The sequence below is a fragment of the Engystomops pustulosus genome, chromosome 9 (assembly GCF_040894005.1).
Source record: "Engystomops pustulosus chromosome 9, aEngPut4.maternal, whole genome shotgun sequence".
Classification (NCBI taxonomy): Eukaryota; Metazoa; Chordata; class Amphibia; order Anura; family Leptodactylidae; genus Engystomops; species Engystomops pustulosus.
Genome location: NC_092419.1, coordinates 2,799,688 through 2,820,204, shown reverse-complemented (window position 1 = coordinate 2,820,204; position 20,517 = coordinate 2,799,688). Strand labels below are relative to the sequence as shown.

The following is a 20,517-nucleotide window of genomic DNA, read 5'->3' as shown; positions in this document are numbered from 1 at the left end:
ACACCTCAGGGCACCTGTGACATATGGAGTAAGAGTATAAGCCGTGCCAGTCTGTAGCCAAGAATCATAAGACGAGGAGCGGCAGGATGAGCAGATACGTCTTACCCGAGGTTCTCCTCCTGACGCTATCTGTGGGCTTCACCTTTGCAGGTAATGTTGCTACATTGTTATGTTACTACATTGTTATGTTACTACTTTGTTATGTTATTACATTGTTTTGTTGCTACATTGTTATATTATTGCATTGTTACATTGTTACTGTACATAGTGGTTAGTCTCATTGTGCTCAGACACTTGGAGCGTTGAAGTTCTGCTTTATCTTTCCAGCATTTTGTAGTATATTAGTTGGGATCTTGTGAGTGTAAGTTGTTTCCTTCTGCCATGAGGCGCAGATTACGGACCCCTGAGAGAGGCGGCAGATCGTAGTACGGACTTCTAGTCAAGCTGTCAGTGCCAGAGACAGGAGGACCCACCTGGTACCAGGAGTCAGAGTTGGGTACTGGGGTTTGTTTCCAGGTTTGGAGAACCTTCTGTTACTCTATAATTATCATTAGAGAAACCTTCATCAGGTATCACGCTTCAGATGGAAAAGCCTCAATGTAGGGGGGGTCATCCTAAAGACATTTATATACAGATGGCTCAGATCCAACCATTTGGACCTTCATTAGGATCCTCAGCAATCAGGAGAACAAGGGACGGAAAGCCCCTGGAGTCCTCCCTATGAAGCAGTAATGCAGTAACTCCCCTCTATGGGGGCTGCACGAGATCACCAACCCGCAAGCTACACAAGAATCATCAGGAAGTATCCCTCGTCCTGTGAATGAAGATACCATCAGTATGTGAAGAATTCAGAATGTAAACCTGAAGGACCAGATTCTAGTTATAGGGCACCACCAGGCACGTTATAGGGCACCACCAGGCACGTTATAGGGCACCACCAGGCACCGTATCGTCCTGCGTATAATTTATGAGCGCTATAATGACATGATGTGATCTGGGTGTAACTACCCCCCTGTATGTATCACGCAGGTCTCCACACTCACTATTTCTATGTGACTGTGACCAGTGAGCGGACGCATGACCTCCCGCTATACACGACTACAAGGACCCTGGATGACATCACACTCCTGCGATATGACAGCGACCAGGAGGTGGTGGAGCGTAGAGTTCCCTGGTTCCAAAGTCCATTTTCCTCTTTGTTGGATGCGAGTTTAAGTTATTTATCGATTCAAAACTCCGATGAAAACCTTCTAAGACTCATCTCCGAGGCTGTGGGACATACACGAGGTAAGTAACACACGACACATTATACAGAATACACTTAGTGCACAACCGCACCAAACAAAATACTCCATGGATCAAGAAAATAATCTGTGAACTCCATTGTGGTCACAGGAGATGCAACTAACTTATATACATTTTTTAAGTGTTGCTTTAAGACATTTTCTGGGATGAGTTATCCTTGGGATCTCCTCGTCAGTGATTGGATGAGCTGATAATGATGAGTTATCCTTGGGATCTCCTCGTCAGTGATTGGATGAGTTAATAATGATGAGTTACCCTTAGGATCTCCTCGTCAGTGATTGGATGAGCTAATAATGATGAGTTACCCTTAGGATCTCCTCGTTAGTGATTGGATGAGCTGATAATGATGAGTTATCCTTAGGATATCCTCGTCAGTGATTGGATGAGCTAATAATGATGAGTTATCCTTAGGATCTCCTCGTCAGTGATTGGATGAGCTGATAATGATGAGTTATCCTTAGGATCTCCTCGTCAGTGATTGGATGAGTTAATAATAATGAGTTATCCTTAGGATCTCCTTGTCAGTGATTGGATGAGTTAATAATGATGAGTTATCCTTAGGATCTCCTCGTCAGTGATTGGATGAGCTAATAATGATGAGTTATCCTTAGGATCTCCTCGTCAGTGATTGGATGAGTTAATAATAATGAGTTATCCTTAGGATCTCCTCGTTAGTGATTGGATGAGTTAATAATGATGAGTTATCCTTAGGATCTCCTCGTCAGTGATTGGATGAGCTAATAATGATGAGTTATCCTTAGGATCTCCTCGTCAGTGATTGGATGAGCTGATAATGATGAGTTATCCTTAGGATCTCCTCGTTAGTGATTGGATGAGTTAATAATGATGAGTTATCCTTAGGATCTCCTCGTCAGTGATTGGATGAGCTGATAATGATGAGTTATCCTTGGGATCTCCTCGTCAGTGATTGGATGAGCTGATAATGATGAGTTATCCTTGGGATCTCCTCGTCAGTGATTGGATGAGTTAATAATGATGAGTTACCCTTAGGATCTCCTCGTCAGTGATTGGATGAGCTAATAATGATGAGTTACCCTTAGGATCTCCTCGTTAGTGATTGGATGAGCTGATAATGATGAGTTATCCTTAGGATATCCTCGTCAGTGATTGGATGAGCTAATAATGATGAGTTATCCTTAGGATCTCCTCGTCAGTGATTGGATGAGCTGATAATGATGAGTTATCCTTAGGATCTCCTCGTCAGTGATTGGATGAGTTAATAATAATGAGTTATCCTTAGGATCTCCTTGTCAGTGATTGGATGAGTTAATAATGATGAGTTATCCTTAGGATCTCCTCGTCAGTGATTGGATGAGCTAATAATGATGAGTTATCCTTAGGATCTCCTCGTCAGTGATTGGATGAGTTAATAATAATGAGTTATCCTTAGGATCTCCTCGTTAGTGATTGGATGAGTTAATAATGATGAGTTATCCTTAGGATCTCCTCGTCAGTGATTGGATGAGCTAATAATGATGAGTTATCCTTAGGATCTCCTCGTCAGTGATTGGATGAGCTGATAATGATGAGTTATCCTTAGGATCTCCTCGTTAGTGATTGGATGAGTTAATAATGATGAGTTATCCTTAGGATCTCCTCGTCAGTGATTGGATGAGCTAATAATGATGAGTTATCCTTAGGATCTCCTCGTCAGTGATTGGATGAGCTGATAATGATGAGTTATCCTTGGGATCTCCTCGTCAGTGATTGGATGAGCTGATAATGATGAGTTATCCTTAGGATCTCCTCGTCAGTGATTGGATGAGCTAATAATGATGAGTTATCCTTGGGATCTCCTCGTCAGTGATTGGATGAGCTAATAATGATGAGTTATCCTTAGGATATCCCCATCAGTGATTGGATGAGCTAATAATGATGAGTTATCCTTAGGATCTCCTCGTCAGTGATTGGATGAGCTGATAATGATGAGTTATCCTTGGGATCTCCTCGTCAGTGATTGGATGAGCTAATAATGATGAGTTATCCTTGGGATCTCCTCGTCAGTGATTGGATGAGTTAATAATGATGAGTTACCCTTGGGATCTCCTCGTCAGTGATTGGATGAGTTAATAATAATGAGTTATCCTTAGGATCTCCTCGTCAGTGATTGGATGAGCTAATAATAATGAGTTATCCTTAGGATCTCCTCGTCAGTGATTGGATGAGCTGATAATGATGAGTTATCCTTGGGATCTCCTCGTCAGTGATTGAATGAGCTAATAATGATGAGTTATCCTTAGGATCTCCTCGTCAGTGATTGGATGAGCTAATAATGATGAGTTATCCTTAGGATCTCCTCGTCAGTGATTGGATGAGTTAATAATAATGAGTTATCCTTAGGATCTCCTCGTTAGTGATTGGATGAGTTAATAATGATGAGTTATCCTTAGGATCTCCTCGTCAGTGATTGGATGAGCTAATAATGATGAGTTATCCTTAGGATCTCCTCGTCAGTGATTGGATGAGCTGATAATGATGAGTTATCCTTAGGATCTCCTCGTTAGTGATTGGATGAGTTAATAATGATGAGTTATCCTTAGGATCTCCTCGTCAGTGATTGGATGAGCTAATAATGATGAGTTATCCTTAGGATCTCCTCGTCAGTGATTGGATGAGCTGATAATGATGAGTTATCCTTGGGATCTCCTCGTCAGTGATTGGATGAGCTGATAATGATGAGTTATCCTTAGGATCTCCTCGTCAGTGATTGGATGAGCTAATAATGATGAGTTATCCTTGGGATCTCCTCGTCAGTGATTGGATGAGCTAATAATGATGAGTTATCCTTGGGATATCCCCATCAGTGATTGGATGAGCTAATAATGATGAGTTATCCTTAGGATCTCCTCGTCAGTGATTGGATGAGCTGATAATGATGAGTTATCCTTGGGATCTCCTCGTCAGTGATTGGATGAGCTAATAATGATGAGTTATCCTTGGGATCTCCTCGTCAGTGATTGGATGAGTTAATAATGATGAGTTACCCTTGGGATCTCCTCGTCAGTGATTGGATGAGTTAATAATAATGAGTTATCCTTAGGATCTCCTCGTCAGTGATTGGATGAGCTAATAATAATGAGTTATCCTTAGGATCTCCTCGTCAGTGATTGGATGAGCTGATAATGATGAGTTATCCTTGGGATCTCCTCGTCAGTGATTGAATGAGCTAATAATGATGAGTTATCCTTAGGATCTCCTCGTCAGTCTTTAGTTCATATATAAATGGTAAGTTTTGGTGACTACGAGGAATATTTGCATAAATCTTTCAGTTTAGTGATGTCCAGACCTGCGTTTGGCCGGTGCCACAGCTTCCGTCCCTTTATTTTCCTGCTGTTAATATCGGAGGGGTAATGGATGGGACCCTTCTACATATTGAAGGTAATAAATGGCTGTTTCCATTCTGGGTGCCCTCATCAGGTCCCTAAACAATCAGGTCCTGTAAGTTGCAGTCATTTTGGGGCTTCCACTGGGAGTGTCACACAATACAAGGCAGTTTTGGCAGTTGAGAAAGGGTTAATGCCCAGATTAATATTCTGCATTTTTTCCCCCGATTGAAGGATTTCACGTCCTGCAGATTATTGAAGGATGCGCCCTCTATGATAACGGCACCGTCCAGGCCACGCTCAGTTACCACTATGATGGGAAACCCTTCATGTCTATGAACATGGAGGCCGCGCACTTCACAGCGGAGACACCGGGCGCCGAGGAGTTAGCGAGGAGTTTTAACTCGAATAAGACTGTATTACAGAACATCCATCATGTTTTGGTGAACACTTGTCTTCCACACATCACCGAGCTGCTGGAACTGGGAAAATGCACCTTCAATAGGAGAGGTGAGGCCGGAAATACTGCAGGGGAGGAGCAGGTGCATTGTGGGTAAAGGAAACCTACAACCACCGATCGACCTATCAAAGTGGATCCGGTGGGAGGTCCCTCTAATCTGTAGCATTATAGACCTTATTAGGGCTAATCCTTTACTGCCCCAAATCTTCTAGAATTTTTAATGGCCCTTTTATGCAAATTTACTAAAGAGGCTACTGGGGCGTGGAGCAGCCGGAGCTGAGGCTACACAACGCGGATACTACACGCCCCACTAGCCTCTTCCGATCCGCCTACGGATACATTTTCAGCGTGCAGGTACAAGGAGCTGTCCGCACTCATCCGCGGAGCCGGGTTTTGCAATCACGCAGTAGCTCTGGCTGTGGTGCCGAGACCGCGTAGCTGCATGCGCTGAACCAATCTCCACGGACAAGTGGAGCTGAAGATGTATCGGTAGGCGGATTGGAAGAGGCTACTGGGGCGTGTAGTATCTGCATTGTGTAACTCCGGCTCCTCCCCCCCAGTAGCCTCCTTAGTAAATTTGCATATAAGGGCCATTAAACATTCTGAAAGATTTGGGGCAATAAAGGATTAGTCCTAAAAGGACTACCCCGCTACAGAGTCACCGGTGCTGGTAAGTTTCCTTGAAATATAAAAAGTACAGCAGATTGTGATTTAGTATATAGCTTGTATTTTGTCCAGCACTTGTGTGACTGCACTAATTGATTTCCACACCTGTCTGTCCCCTGTCCTGGACTGCAGATGGTTAATCTATCTATGATGGACAGATGTCTTCTCCAATCACATTCCTCCTCTCATGGTCTCATTTGTCTGGATGTCAGGGGCCCGGTCCATCCACTTTATGGAGCAGGACTCTGATATCAGAGGAAGATTGTCTGCTGGTGCTATAACCCTGCTAACATTTTCTGAACTTCCATGTTTTTCATCTTCTGATCCTTGCTTGTCTCCTAACCACCAGTTTTACTCTTTATTCTGTATTGCATTGACCAATATTCTTTGTTTGTCCTGTTGTTGTCTCTGTGTTTTTGCTTTGGTGCAGGAAATGAACGTCGACCAGTTATCACCTACCGTCTAGGGTAGAATAAGCAAGTAGGTAGGGACAGCTGGGTAGGGCTCATTGTCCATGTCTGTCTAGTTTTCTCTCTTATTGTCTGTCTCCAAATAGCAGCGTTACAGATAAGGGTGGAAACTGCTGCTAAGATATTAGCAAATGACATAGTCAATCATTTACACAATGGGGCAGATTTACTTACCCGGTCCAGTCACGATCCCGCGGTGCGTTGTCCAACGAGGATTCGGAGCTGCCGCGATTCACTATGGTCGTGCATCCAATTTCCTTCCCCCCTGAGGTCCACCGGAGTTCACCTTCTTCTTCCTGGTGCATGTAAGTGCTGATGTTGCGACACAATTCCGTTTTTCAATTCCGCGGTTCGTCCGAATCCGTCGGGTTGTCTAACGGCCACGCCCACTGATTTCTGTTGCATGCAAGCCAGCGCCGATGCGCCAAAATCCGATTGCGCGCACCAAAAACCTGGGGCAATTCAGCACAAAATGGAAATATTCGGAAAACTCGACGGAATCGTGGTCCATGGACCCTTAGTAAATGAGCCCCAATATGTGTGGTATTGGGTAAAGTGGTGGATAGGATCACAGTTTTTACATTTGCTTTTTTTCTTACTTTGTCTCAAAGAATGCGCCCATCTTGAGTTATTCTCCATCCAGGGTGCACGTCCTAATAGCAGAGTCCATGTCTTGTTACAGAGGAGCCAGTAATACGGGTGACACAGATTCCTATGGACGATGTTGGGCTTCGCCTCTCATGCCGAGCCTATGGACATTACCCCAAGGACATCTTCATGATGTGGTACAAGAACGGAGAAGAGATCCCGGAGGAGATGATGGAGAGGGTGACCCTGCCCCTCCCTGATATCACGTATCTGACCTCTTCATCCCTCAATGTGACCTCTGGAGCTGGTGACACTTATAGCTGTAAGGTGGGGCACAGCAGTATGAGGGACAACGTCACCCACCAGATCAGTAAGTCGGCCAACATCTCACAGTGTGCAGTCTCTCTGTAAACGTCTCTCCAGCTGCTCAGTTCAGTTTTCCGCTCTCCGGGTCCTAGTTCTGTCCTGTTATTAGGGGCCGGGTTGTAGATTAGGACGATCCTCAGGAGAACCTTGTGTGTTTGGTGTTAGGATCAACATTTAGAGACAAATCTCGAGCAAAATCTAGTCCGGTTCAGTTATTGTCTATTTCTGGGGACTCTTCCCATATTATCTCCATCCCCTGTGACAGTGGCGGCAAACCTATGGCACGGGTGTCAGAGGTGGCACTCCAAGCTCTTTCTGTGGGCACCCGGGCCATCTCCCCAGCACACCAGACAGGACTCAAAGAATTTTCCTGCAGTTCCTAGCAACTTAAAAGATACTGCTTTCAGGGATAGTTACTCGGCTACTTGGGACTGTAGGAAGAGGGGAATGTGTGGACAGGGCCAAATTATCTTTGGAGGACCTCCTGCTGGCCCCATGATTCTCTGTGTACACGGGGACGATGGAAAGAAGCTATAATTATGCAAATTTTCCCTCCTTCTTTCTACTGTGTTGGTGTCCTCAGGAGGTCAGTATGATTGAACTGTGTTGAAGAAAAAGGAACAATAAGTTACTGCTTTAATATTTGGTTGGCACCTCGCGATAAATGAGGGGGGTTTGCCATCGCTGCCCTATCACTTCCATTGTCTGGACACCATCACCTCCAGTCATTTATTGGGGAGTTCCTGTTCCTTTCATCCTTCTAAGCTGCCGGAATTGTAGACTGTGCTCCATGTTTCTTATCTAGATGATTGTCCTCCGGGGATTGTTACGGATGATTCTAGGTCTCCCATCTTGTGTCCTGCTCGGGGCGTCATAGAGAGGGGGATATGCAATGGTCTCTGTAATTCATTGAGGGGTGAGAAGGGACCCCAGATGTGGATAGTAGAGGTTACTGTGGGTTTTCGGGGCACATTGTACAACATTCACATGGACTAAGTCTTTGTCTTATTTCCTCTAAAACACTTTGTTCTGTTCCTCTTCAGGGATTTCTGGTGATCCTGAAAGTCCAAGCAGCTCCCCCTCTAATCCGTCTATGGGGGCTGTGATCGCCGTCTGCCTGGCCATTGTCCTCGCTGTGGTGATCATCGTGTGTGGTTTGGTGTCCTTCTCACAAAGCAGAAGACAATGATATCTGCAATACATGGGGTAAATCTACTAAACCCAATGTACACCCTCCAAACTCTACTGAGAAGATGCTGATTGATGAGAGGCCATGAGCAGCCATCACCAGCCGGGAGAGCTGAGCTTCTCGCCTCAGACGTTGGATTCACCTACAGCATATGAAACAGTTATAAAGCTGGGGTTCTGGTTACTGAGACCCACAGGGGGTAAGACTGCTGAGCCCTTTCACTAAACTATGACCATTCTCTTCTAGATCTCGGGTTCCTGATGTCTTTCTTACTCGTTTTTGTTTTTATTACAATTTTTTTCAATAAAAGATGATTAAACCGAAGATTCTTGCTCATATTATTAGTTTATGTAGAAAATATTTTGGGGGTGTCCCATAGAACTCAATGGGGGTCATTTACTAAGGGCCTGATTCGCATATTCCCGACGTGTTACCCGAATATTTCCGATTTGTACCGATTTTCCCTGAATTTCCCCAGGTTTTTGGCGCACGTGATCGGATTGTGGCACATCAGCGCCGGCATGCACGCGACGGAAATGGGGGGGCGTGGCCAAACGAAAACCCGACGGATTCGGAAAAACCACCGCATTTGAAAAAAAAAAAACTGTCGCTGGACACGCACTTACCTTCACCCAGCAATGGATCGTGCAGACCTTGGGGAACTTCAGCGCAGCAGTGACACCTGGTGGAGGTCGGAGGAAGTGCCTTAGTGCATCGCTGGGTGACCCGAATCCACCGCAGAGAACGCGCCGCTGGATATTTGAAAGTTTTGTCTTTACTGCCAAAGTCATTGTATAATTTTGTAGGTAGTGAAAAATGCAAAAAAGTGAAAAGATAAAAAATTCTATCCATACAATGGTCTGTAGATTGGACCCTGCATCCATAGGTTCTCTCTCTATATTTTCCTGGCCAGGGCTATAAGTCGCAGATGTAACTACTACAATAATGTCCATTCCCAGTGTCCTAAAATCCATGAGAAGAGTCAACAAGAACTTTGTGTTATCGAGGGAGACATCACCGAAATCAAGGGGAACAAAGCAGATCACGGCACCTGACACCTGACGATGAAGCTTAATCACCTCCAGGACTTACCTCAGTAATTGGGGGGTGAGCTGCATCACTGAGGACCTCCCCTGACGTAGACCACCATGGGCCCTGCGCTGTATGAATACTCCTAGGGTGGGACAACGGATTATATAGGGGGCAAAATCATTTTCATACTATAATTTTTCAGAATTTTTATTATCTTCTGTAAAGGAAACCTTCCACTTCGGGTAAGGCTTCTAAGCATGAGATACCGTGCTCCGGCTCAGGGTGCGCTGGTGCCGGAGCAGATCTTCGTTGTGTTCATAAACCGCTGTAATGCTTTTATACACTTTTGTAATCTTTATAGTGGAAGCAGCTTAGGCGCATGGTGGAACGCGCTCAGTGCACCATGCGTTGTAAACACAATGTTAACACACGTGTTAACGATAAATTAACGCATGCATTTTGTTAACACATGTGTTAACATCGTGTTAACAAATGTGAATAGTAATGTAATTAGGCAAATCACCTCTCCTCAGCTGTTGTAATGCGTTGCAACAATGCAACATGTGAACACACCCTCGGGGTAATGTCACATGTGACTTTTTGGTGCATTTTTTTCATTGTGTTTTTGCATCCGCATCAGTTTTAACACTAAAAAAACGGGGCACCGGGGTCTAGTTACCGTTTCCTGAAAATGCATATGTGATTGAGCCGAGGCCTCCTCCCCTGTGTGACCCCCCCCCCTGTGTGACTCCCCCCACCTGTGTCACCCCCCCCCTGTGTGACCCTCCCCGCTGTGTGACCCCCCCTGTGTCACCCCCCCCCCTGTGTGACCTCCCCCTCCTGTGTGACCACACCACCGCTGTGTGATCTCTCCCCCGGATGACCTCCCCCTCCCTGTGTGACCCCCCATGTGACCTCCCCCTCCCTGTGCGATTCCCCCCTATGACCTCCCCCTCTGTGTGACCTCCCCCTCCCCCCTGTGTGACTTCCCCCTCCCCCCTGTGTGACCTCCCCCTCCTGTGTGACCTCCCCCCTGTGTGACCTCCCCCTCCTGTGTGACCTCCCCCTCCCCCCTGTGTGACCTCCCCCTCCTGTGAGACCTCCCCCTCCCCCCTGTGTGACCACACCCTGCATCCACATTTCAGGATCCGGAGATCAGGTGCAGGGAGTTCCTTCTGCCGGGGGTGCAGGAGCTGTTATTGGATCAGGTTTGGTTCCTCATATTATTATTTGTGTCCAAAATAACAAATGGTTTTCGGCTGAAATTTCGTGTAAAGTTCTTGATGCCAGAAGTTAAAGCCTGAAAGTCTCATCCTGTGATTCCGTCCGGATACAGAGGTAAGAGGTTCTGCAGGTGCCGGACCTGATGCTACATGGTGGGAGGTTCAGTCAAAGCGACACAAGAGCCGAGGAGACGACATTCACCTAATGACGATTGTTGTCAACATTGTGTTTACACCTGTGCTAACAATTGGAGTGTTAACATCGCTTTATCGCTTGCATTTTGTAAACAATGTTGACAGCAAATCTCCTCGGCTCTTGTGATGCGTTAACACAAACAAAGAGCAACGTGTGAACGCAAACAAAGCGCAACGTGTGAACGCAGCCAAAGGGGCGGGTCCCATCTGTGATGGATGGGTGGAGACTGTGGATGTATCTGTTATGATGGACCTTGGGCCCTCTGAGCACAATTTTCGGATGTCTATAGGTCCCCATAGAACCCCTGGGCACGGTACGGTGAGCGCGGTGCACGTGTCGCTGTGATGCTCCAGCTTTTCCTGTACGTACATCCGGGCGACTTTATGGGGGGGGGCTCATCCCTCCACCTCTCCTGCAGAACGGGCGCTACATCTCGCTATAAGCCTCGACATCAGGCGGCTTCCGTTTTTCCTACTCTTTGCTCACATAACGGAAGGTCCAACCCAACGGAACCCGTGGAAACCGATAATAATGGACACAATTGCGAATCCATTGAAATGAATGAGGGGGGGAAAAAAAAACGGATCTGTTATTAATCGCAGCGAAAACGCAGGTGTGAACTGGCCCTTACGTCTTTATTGTCTTTACTGTTGATGATGTAGGAACCTCTGATCGGCGGCAGAAATCCCGGGAGCCGTTACTTGGTCTCATTTCTTATGTCACCAGCGCAGTGTGAATAAGGACTTGTAGTCGCTGTACAAAACAAGTTTAGCGCCACCTATAGTCCGCTGCTTGTAGCCACATGACTGATGGCACTAACTCTGCTCTGCCTGTAGGGGGCGCAATTAAAAATTCTGTGCAAAAAAACCCTCCCATAATATCAGTGCCCCTGATGCAATGAGGACAGGACATGGCAGCACCGGCCTCACTGCCGGGGTCCTGACTGCTGGACCGGGCCACCACATGGCTGACGGGCACTTTCTTTTCTGCGGGGCTCCAGACCGGGCTCTACTTTACTGGCGCCCCCTGTACTGAATGATGAAAACCAGGAAAGCACAACCCCTGAGGCCTCTGCACTGCACAGATCCGTGTGTGTGTGTATAGACAGAGAAGGTGAAGGGACAGAGAAGGGAGGAGGAAGGGCCGGATTAAGGGTGGTGGGGGCCCTTCCAACAATGTTTTCGGAGGTATATAACCAGCCAGCCTCTGTATACAGCCTGTGAGTTCCGGTAGTATACGGCCAGCAGAAACTGGTGGGGGCCTCTTTAAAAGTTAGTTGATCCAATGTAAAACGCATATTAGGCTTAGCCCCTCCCGGTTGACTTACATTCACATGTGGCGTTTAACATGCGTTTCAAACCGCGGCGCAACAGCTGAAGAGAGATTTGCCTTGTTAAATTGATGTTAACACTTGTGTTTACAAAACGCTAGTAATCACACAATGTTAACTAATGATGATGCAATGTTAACACATGCGTTAACAGTTGCGTTTGGAATTGCAAATGTTTGCAATTGAAATTGCAATTTGAAATTTAATTATGCAAATCTCTGTAATGAAAAGTGATACAATTTTCCATTCTACTTTCTGTATCGATTCCTCACGGTTTCCTAGATCTCTGCTTGCTGTCATGCTATAGAAAGCTTCTAGTGTTATGTCCATGTGATGTGATGGAGGTGCAGGAGACGCTATTATCACGGAGAGTAAAAGGAATTGTGTGATAACGGCTCCTGTGTGGAATCTGTATAGAGACTGCAGGGATATGTTTATATGTCTAGGATATTTACTGCTGGTATTTTTTTTTTTTTACTAAAATGTACGGTAAATTCCTTAATTACGAATGCATCAATGGCGGTTGACTTTTTAATAAACTATTAGTTGACGATTTTTAAGGAATGGTTTAATTTTCACCTCTTTCAGGATAGAATCTGCCCCTGTTCCATAATGCTGGGGGGGGGGGGGAAATTCCTTCCCCACTGACAATAATTCTTACTTTGGAGCGCTCTTTGTCGGAATTCTGGTCACTGGCCGGTCCGGACTTCCACAGAGGTCACCTCAATGGTCAAATGTCCACTTTGTCCCTCCCTAGGGGGTGATGCCACACATGGCGTTTTTGGTCTGTTTTAAGCAGTTACTTAAAAAATGCTATCGTTTTTGGCAGGTTTTACCAACTATCTTAATGTAAACTGGTCAAAAACCTGCATTTTCAAAAAAGTGCATGCGTTGTTTTTTTAAGGAACTGCTTAAAAACGGCCCAAAAACGGAATCAAAATGCCACGTGTGCCGCCGGCCTAAGGTGTTAGGTGCTCTCCAAATTATATAACCCTGACCCTACGACTTTCCCTTGAGAAGCTATGACTTCTCCAGGTAGGGGGTACTATGTGCCCTCCTAGGGGTGCGCAGGGGTGTGTCTGCACCTAATATAATCACAGCACCCCTGATACTTTTGTCTTTCACCTGAGGGAAACCTTAACACCACAAGTGCAGGAGAAGGATTTTAAAGTGTGGACTTGGTTCCTCACCATATATAATCCTGTTACGGACCGGGCTTATATTATGGGAAAACTGGTGGCAGCTTCTCAGGGTTGATAAGATTCGGTTTCTCTGAGGCTGGTGAGAGGGATCTTATAGCGCTTCAGGGCTGTGATTTATTGTTGTGCCATATCCGGAAGTTGTGTGGACGACTCTACATCCCTCCCTGCGACTCTCCGCACCCGTGCATTCTGGGAGTGTCTATAGAAGGATCACTAAGTGACCTTGCATAACCTTCAGGAGTCTGAAACGTTGCGGTTTCCTTCACAATTTTAATTGTTCTCATTTATATAACTAGATTCCTGTCTTTGGACCAGAATGATGTGTAACTTATCTTTTTCTTCCCTTTCAGGGCTTGAAAGAATAAGATGGCAAAACATCTGGTGAGTAATGGACGACCATTTATTGGTTTATTCTCCATCCTTACTTTGCGGTGACTCCGGTTGATTTATCGTCTCTATCTCTATAGGCCCCACCGTCCACAAAGAGTTTGTCTCGTCAACGCTCCATGTGCTTTCTTCTGGAACCTCAGCGCGTTCAGGGGTCAGACTTCGTAAACTTGCTTTGTCGCATCGGTTACCCCGGGGCCCAAGATCTGAAAGGTGAAGATTTTGATTGGCTCTGTGAAGGCAATGAAGAAATCCAGCACTTCCTCGGATGGCTTTGTGAGGTGATTGATCAGCGCAATGTCCTCAGCAGTGAGCAGCTGGACGCCTACAATGTCCTCCTGGAGTCTGGGCAGCCACTTCTGGAAGCGGAAGAAATTCAAAACCTTCTCAAAGGAAAGGATAAAGGCGATGATGATGAGTGGGAGATGGAAGATATGAAGAGTTTGGAGGAGCTGGAAGCTGAACTGCAAGGTTTGCGATCCCTTAAAGCACATCGACTACAATCCCGTAACAAGATGGAGTCCTTGGGCTTGACACTGCTCCATAACCGTCTCTCCTGGGAAAAAATAGAGAAGAAATTAGAAAAAAACTTGAATCAAGTGAAGGAGGAACTTTGTACTCTGAACTCGAGATGCAATTCCACTTTGGTGAGCCTTCGAGAAAATGTCAAAGAGCTCGGACGTTGTCATTCGACCCAGATGGCATCTAGTTTGTTTGTTTCTTCGCTGGACTTGGAGGGTTACCTAAGGATGGAAGACACGTGCTGGGAGCAGGTGGAAGAGCATGCCAAAAGAGTGTTACCTGTGACAGAAGAGGACCTGGAAAAACTAAGGAAAACCCAGATGGAAATGGGGAAGGAAAGTGAGAGACTGCGGACAGCGTGGGCATCCCAGAGAATGCAGCTGAGCATTGCACTTGGTACCTTAAATGGGAACATGGAGGCCCTGGCCTGGCTCGATGGAGGTTCTGGGGAGCAGGTAAGTGGCAGGTCTAAAAATAACAGCAGTCATCTGCCTAACACTAACTCCATCTGGCACCAGGACATCCCGAGCACATCCTAGAAGTTCTGTAAGTTTTGTGATGGAGCTTCAATGGATCATATCTAGGCCCTCACACAGACTACTGATTTGTTTGAGATCTGGGGAGTTTAGAGCCATGCCGTCATCTCCAACTTTTTCATGTTCCTTAAACCATTTTTTTTGCAGAATTTGTTTCTAAAAGCCGCACCTGTCATTAGGGTACATTGCTGTGGGTAGGTGGTACATGTCATGGTAAAATCCATGTGGTTCCAGAATCCAAGGTTTCCCAATGATGTCCCCTCTTCAACATCTTCCCTTAGTTCATCCTGGTAGTACCTCCACCATAGATGGATCACCCACATGAGCCAGGCTGTATGATGGTATCTCCACCATAGATGGGTCACCCACATGAGCCAGGCTGTATGATGGTATCTCCACCATAGATGGATCACCCACATGAGCCAGGCTGTATGATGGTATCTCCACCATAGATGGGTCACCCACATGAGCCAGGCTGTATGATGGTATCTCCACCATAGATGGGTCACCCACATGAGCCGGGCTGTATGATGGTATCTCCACCATAGATGGATCACCCACATGAGCCGGGCTGTATGATGGTACCTCCACCATAGATGGATCACCCACATGAGCCGGGCTGTATGATGGTATCTCCACCATAGATGGGTCACCCACATGAGCCGGGCTGTATGATGGTACCTCCACCATAGATGGATCACGCACATGAGCCGGGCTGTATGATGGCACCTCCACCATAGATGGGTCACCCACATGAGCCGGGCTGTATGATGGCACCTCCACCATAGATGGGTCACCCACATGAGCCAGGCTGTATGATGGTACCTCCACCATAGATGGATCACGCACATGAGCCAGGCTGTATGATGGCACCTCCACCATAGATGGATCACCCACATGAGCCAGGCTGTATGATGGTACCTCCACCATAGATGGTTCACCAACATGAGCCGGGCTGTATGATGGTACCTCCACCATAGATGGATCACGCACATGAGCCAGGCTGTATGATGGGATCTCCACCATAGATGGATCACGCACATGAGCCGGGCTGTATGATGGGATCTCCACCATAGATGGATCACCCACATGAGCCGGGCTGTATGATGGTATCTCCACCATAGATGGATCACGCACATGAGCCGGGCTGTATGATGGCACCTCCACCATACATGGGTCACCCACATGAGCCGGGCTGTATGATGGGATCTCCACCATAGATGGATCATGCACATGAGCCAGGCTGTATGATGGTATTGCTAGTTACCCTTCCTTGGACAACTTTTTGTTTGTAGAAGCCCCCACATACCACAATTGCCCCACAAGATCTGCTGTTTTGGAGACACTTTATCACAGTCATGAAGCCAATACAATGTGATTCTTAGATCCATAATTCAACCTCCAGTGTCACAAAAGTAATTTGTTATATTCTGCTTATTGGTAAACCCTTTGATTGAAGATATGTCTCCTACCTAAAGACCATTTTAATCTCTTCTCAGGTTTGGGACCCTCTGCGTCTGCCAATGTTGGAAAGAGAGGTGCAGTTCTTAGAACTAGAGGTAGAAGCCCTACAAAGGCAGAGACTTCTCGGCCTGGTGTGTGAAGCTTCTCTTGGACTATGCTTACCAGCACTTCATGGATGGGTTCAATCCGAGAAGCATAGACTATCTCAGGTGGAACAAAACCAAGCTCTGGTGGCAGAAGTCCTCCTCAGTCAGTTCTCACGTCTACAGCAGGTGGAACTGGGCATACACATGGAGATGAGACAACATTGCCAAACCGAACGAGGACTTCGAGATCTAAGGGTGGAGATGGAAAACCGAATATATGAGCTTGGAAAAAGGTTACTTGGGCAGAGAGATGTAAGGACTTTCCCCCAGTGGTTGGTCCCTTTACATATGGACAGCAAAGACCAGACGGCAGTCAGGTGAGGATGAGTGTCTGCCAAATACTGTATCTTGTCAAGTCCTAATGCATTGTTTCCTTGTAAGTCCCTGGTGTCCATCACTTTGTTCCCTTACATGTCCAGAAATTTGTTGCCTTGAGCTCCAGCTGTTCATGCCCGCCATTATATAAAATGATAAACTCCCTTGATAACCAAACCAACCTCCTGGTCCCACCAATGGGGGGGGCTCTAAGTCCTGACTTGGGAAGGAGAACCTGCCCTGACAACGAGATCCAGGTATCGTGTCCCCTCTTTATATTTATCTTCTGTGTTGGGTCACTTGTGGCTAGAGGAGGCTGAGGCTGGCCAGGCTCTTCTGTAGAGGCAAGGACCATAGGTGCTCCGGTAATGCCAGTCCTAGTCCACTTGTGTTACTCGCACTCCCTGATGTTCCTGACTCTCCGGTAGGATACTTGTATTGTTGCTGCTCGGTGTCGTGTTCCTCTGGCTACATCCATATTCTGCTCACATTCTTCTCACATTGTTGATTATTATTGTGTGGATTTCCTATTATGCAAAGTAGCATTTTCCTCTGGCTCCAAACTGCCTGGTCCCGGTCCCATGAGAAGGAGCCGCAGCCTCAGCGCTGAGAGGTAGGACCCGGCTTCCGATTGTTCTAGTGATGACTCTTTCGCTTCACTTAGTCCCTTTGTTCCTTTCAGGGTGTTTTCTATTATGAAGCTTTTAAGTGGTTCCTGTCCTCGGATTCTTATGAAGTCCATATTTTTCTTTAATCGTTCAGGCAGATGCCGGGAGCCTTATAGATCAGGATTATTGATCTGCCGCCTGATAAAACGAGGTCACTCCACAATGAATCCACACAAGATTAAAGGGGTCTTCCAGTAATCTGGCCCAAGTGTTAGTCGAGGGGGGAGTCCTACTTGCCCAGGTCTAGCTCCGGCATCCACAGCGCTCGGATATGTCCGGTTTTCAGCCCAACCAGAAGTTTTGGGTGAACATGGGAGCCACTTTAGCCAATGAGTGACCACCTCAGACCTAGGGACACCAAAGGAAGTGACATCCTGTGGTCCAAGGAGGAAACTTGTTGGCCAAAGCGGGTCCTGTGACCCCATAGAACATCTGGCCAGACATATTGCTAAAAACTGTTCCATCACAGCAATGAAGGAAGCAGATTTATTCTTTTTTCTACCCCCCCCCCCCCTTTGGGTCACAGATAATAAAATGGGCAACATTGCAAGTTTTACCATCGAGGTTTCAGAGGAGAACTTGGGGACCGACCACAACTGAGCATCTGTGTATCCCAGAAATGTTATGTCTATTATGGAATATCCCTTTAAATTTTTTGGTCACATATCTGACAATGGGGTGGGACCAACATTCTCATTGCTCCCCGTTATATGTTCCCCTCAGCCTGTCGGCCATGCTGGAACACCCATCGAAGCAGAAGGAATTCTTCCCAAAGTATGAAGTGTTGCAGCGCCAGGCGGCTTCCCTGCTGCAGGAGCTGCGAGCACTGAGCGGCCTCTACCACGAGCCGCTGGAGCAAACTGCAAGACTAGAACGTGACTGTGAGCTGCTGCACCAAAGCCTGTGCCGCGGGAGCCGGAACCTACAGCTGCAAGATCCGGTCAGTGGATGTATATGTACAGAGCGATGCAGAGAGGCCACGGGAGATCCTACTGACCTATCTTACTACCTACCTTCCTTCCTTCCTACCTTCCTACCTTCCTTCGTACCCACCTACCTTCCTTCCTCCTAATCTGCTGCTTTAATATCATAACTGAATTCCTTCTTACTAGCAACAAGACAGAGGGGGAGGCAGGGAGTCAGGTCTCTAGGACTGCAGAGGGCAAATCTGTTACAAATGTATCTACAAGGAGCAGTTACTATGTAATTCTCACGCTGACTACTGATTCCTGAAAAGTTGGGTAAATGCTGCGCACTTCCACAAATGTCTCTTTACACACATTCCATAATAATAAAGGGTTTCATAAAAACTTAAGATAATGAAAGTTTTTATGAAGTTTCTGAGAACCGAGAGTAATATATGGGCTGTGAGCACTAGGTGGCGCTCTTCTCTGCAGGCAGTGACTATGGATGGATCCGCCTGTGTGTGTTGTGGCCTGTACCGGGCCGTGCAGCAGAGTCGCAGCAGACATTGTTTTTCTATCTTCTGGAAGTAAAGAGTGAATGACAGAAAGCAGAAATCTAGAAAAAACTGAGGAATTGTTCCGGAAAGGGACTATTATCTAAATATTTGAATCTATTAACTTTATTTACTGAAACTGGACCATCCCTTTAAGGATGTGGCTGTTTTGGTCCTCTGAGATTCCGAAATATATTTTTATTATAGTAGTAATGGTATGAGGGCTTGTGTTCTCTAGGAGGAGTTGTATTTTTAATGGCACCATCCTGATGTACACCTGATTTTTACAAAGAAACCTCCCCCCAAACCTTTTAAAGTAGTTGTATAAGATCCTCTTCCACTAAACCCCTGGCCTTACCCCTAATTTTTTTAAATTATTTTTGCCATACATTTAATATATTAACCAGACATCCAGACCAAGTATGTAACGGTAACCATAAGCCGGGCCATTCCACCGATCAGTGATGGGGTCATGTGATCCACAGAGACCTTTCCCACGATGGTTGTGTCCACCAGGCCCCTGTGCACTAGGTTTGCTTCCTGCGTGTCATGGAGGTGCCTGAGGGCTTGTTTTTTGTGGTAGGAGTTGGCATATAACGTGTACCATCAGTTGGGGTAAATATAAGGTTTTCAATCACTTTATTCTGTTTTTAGCATTCAACTTGCGTCCTAGTGAGTCCCTTATTTGTATCTGTTTCCTGGGAGGGATTTTGCAATCCTGGGAAAACCATGAAACGCATTCAAGAAAACCTTTTTCATGGAAGCGAAGAAAGAAAGAATCTTTGGCTTTCAAGAAAATGTTTGTTTTCAAAAAAATTTGTCTCAAAATCATAAAGTCGTCCATCTTGTCTCCATGGGTGATGACTCAGCCGCTTCTGTTTCCACATTGAGTTTTTTTTCTCATGTGTTTTTTTTTTTTCTCCCATAGAACCTCACAATGACCCTAGAGACGCTCTTTTCCAACGTTTCCCAGTTTAACTACTGGTTTCTGGACTTTTTACGGGAGCTGGAGCATAAGAAGAATCTTCTGCAGACGTCCTACTGGGCTCAGGGGCGGAAGCTCTACGTCCTCTTCTACAAGGACCCGGCTCTCCTGGCCAGTATGGTGGAGGACCTCGAGCAGAGAGTCAAGGATCTTCAATGAACGGACTTGTCACTATGTTTTGTACTGAAATAAACTCGGCATTCACATAAAAAATGGTTTTATTTCTGCTTAAAATTGTCGGCTTGAGGGGTCCAACAGCCGAGACTTCACATGATTGGGAGAAGGAGTCGCCTGGAGCGGCCCACACCGAAGGGAGACCTCCCCATTTACTTCTGTGAGACTTGTGCCGGCCATAAGAGGGGATGTGCACCGGAATCTGGGGTCCCCTCTAATCCCAGGTGTGACCAGAGGATAATTGGCTTCTATACCACAGGCCCTCAGGGCGCGTTCACACGTTACGCCAGCGCCGCGTTCATAACGCGACGCTAGAGCACAGGGATCGGGTTATTAATCGCATGCGTTCCCCGGGAAACGCATATGCGATCAGCCCGAGCCCCGCCCACTGTGCGATCAGCCCGAGCCCCGCCCACATAATGCAACGATAGCGGAACGTGTAAACGCGCCCTCAGGTGTTGTTATAATTGCCCTTTAGTTCTGTTCATTT

The 20,517-nt window shown here is 46.4% G+C and overlaps 2 protein-coding genes across 4 annotated transcripts; both read left to right on the top strand.

Annotated features, from left to right (window-relative positions):
- LOC140077569 (major histocompatibility complex class I-related gene protein-like) lies at positions 1-8,705 on the top strand. The gene is made up of 5 exons (XM_072124840.1): positions 1-150; positions 1,030-1,287; positions 4,884-5,159; positions 6,928-7,203; positions 8,243-8,705. The coding sequence occupies exons 1-5, from the start codon at positions 87-89 to the stop codon at positions 8,386-8,388; spliced, it is 1,020 nt and encodes a 339-aa protein (XP_071980941.1). The 5' UTR covers positions 1-86; the 3' UTR covers positions 8,389-8,705.
- A 1,819-nt stretch (positions 8,706-10,524) lies between these two features.
- On the top strand, positions 10,525-20,066 carry LOC140077562 (HAUS augmin-like complex subunit 3). Of its 3 annotated transcripts, none has more exons than XM_072124827.1 (6): positions 10,525-10,628; positions 13,722-13,752; positions 13,839-14,735; positions 16,316-16,743; positions 18,133-18,349; positions 19,797-20,066. In XM_072124827.1, exons 2-6 carry the CDS (start codon positions 13,738-13,740, stop codon positions 20,010-20,012), a joined length of 1,773 nt encoding a protein of 590 aa, XP_071980928.1. In that variant the 5' UTR covers positions 10,525-10,628; positions 13,722-13,737; the 3' UTR covers positions 20,013-20,066. The 3 variants fall into 3 exon arrangements, with proteins under 3 accessions (XP_071980928.1, XP_071980929.1, XP_071980927.1); XM_072124828.1 differs by having other exon boundaries at positions 10,537-10,629; positions 13,731-13,752; XM_072124826.1 differs by lacking the exon at positions 10,525-10,628 and adding an exon at positions 10,636-10,758.
- Positions 20,067-20,517: the final 451 nt, after the last annotated feature.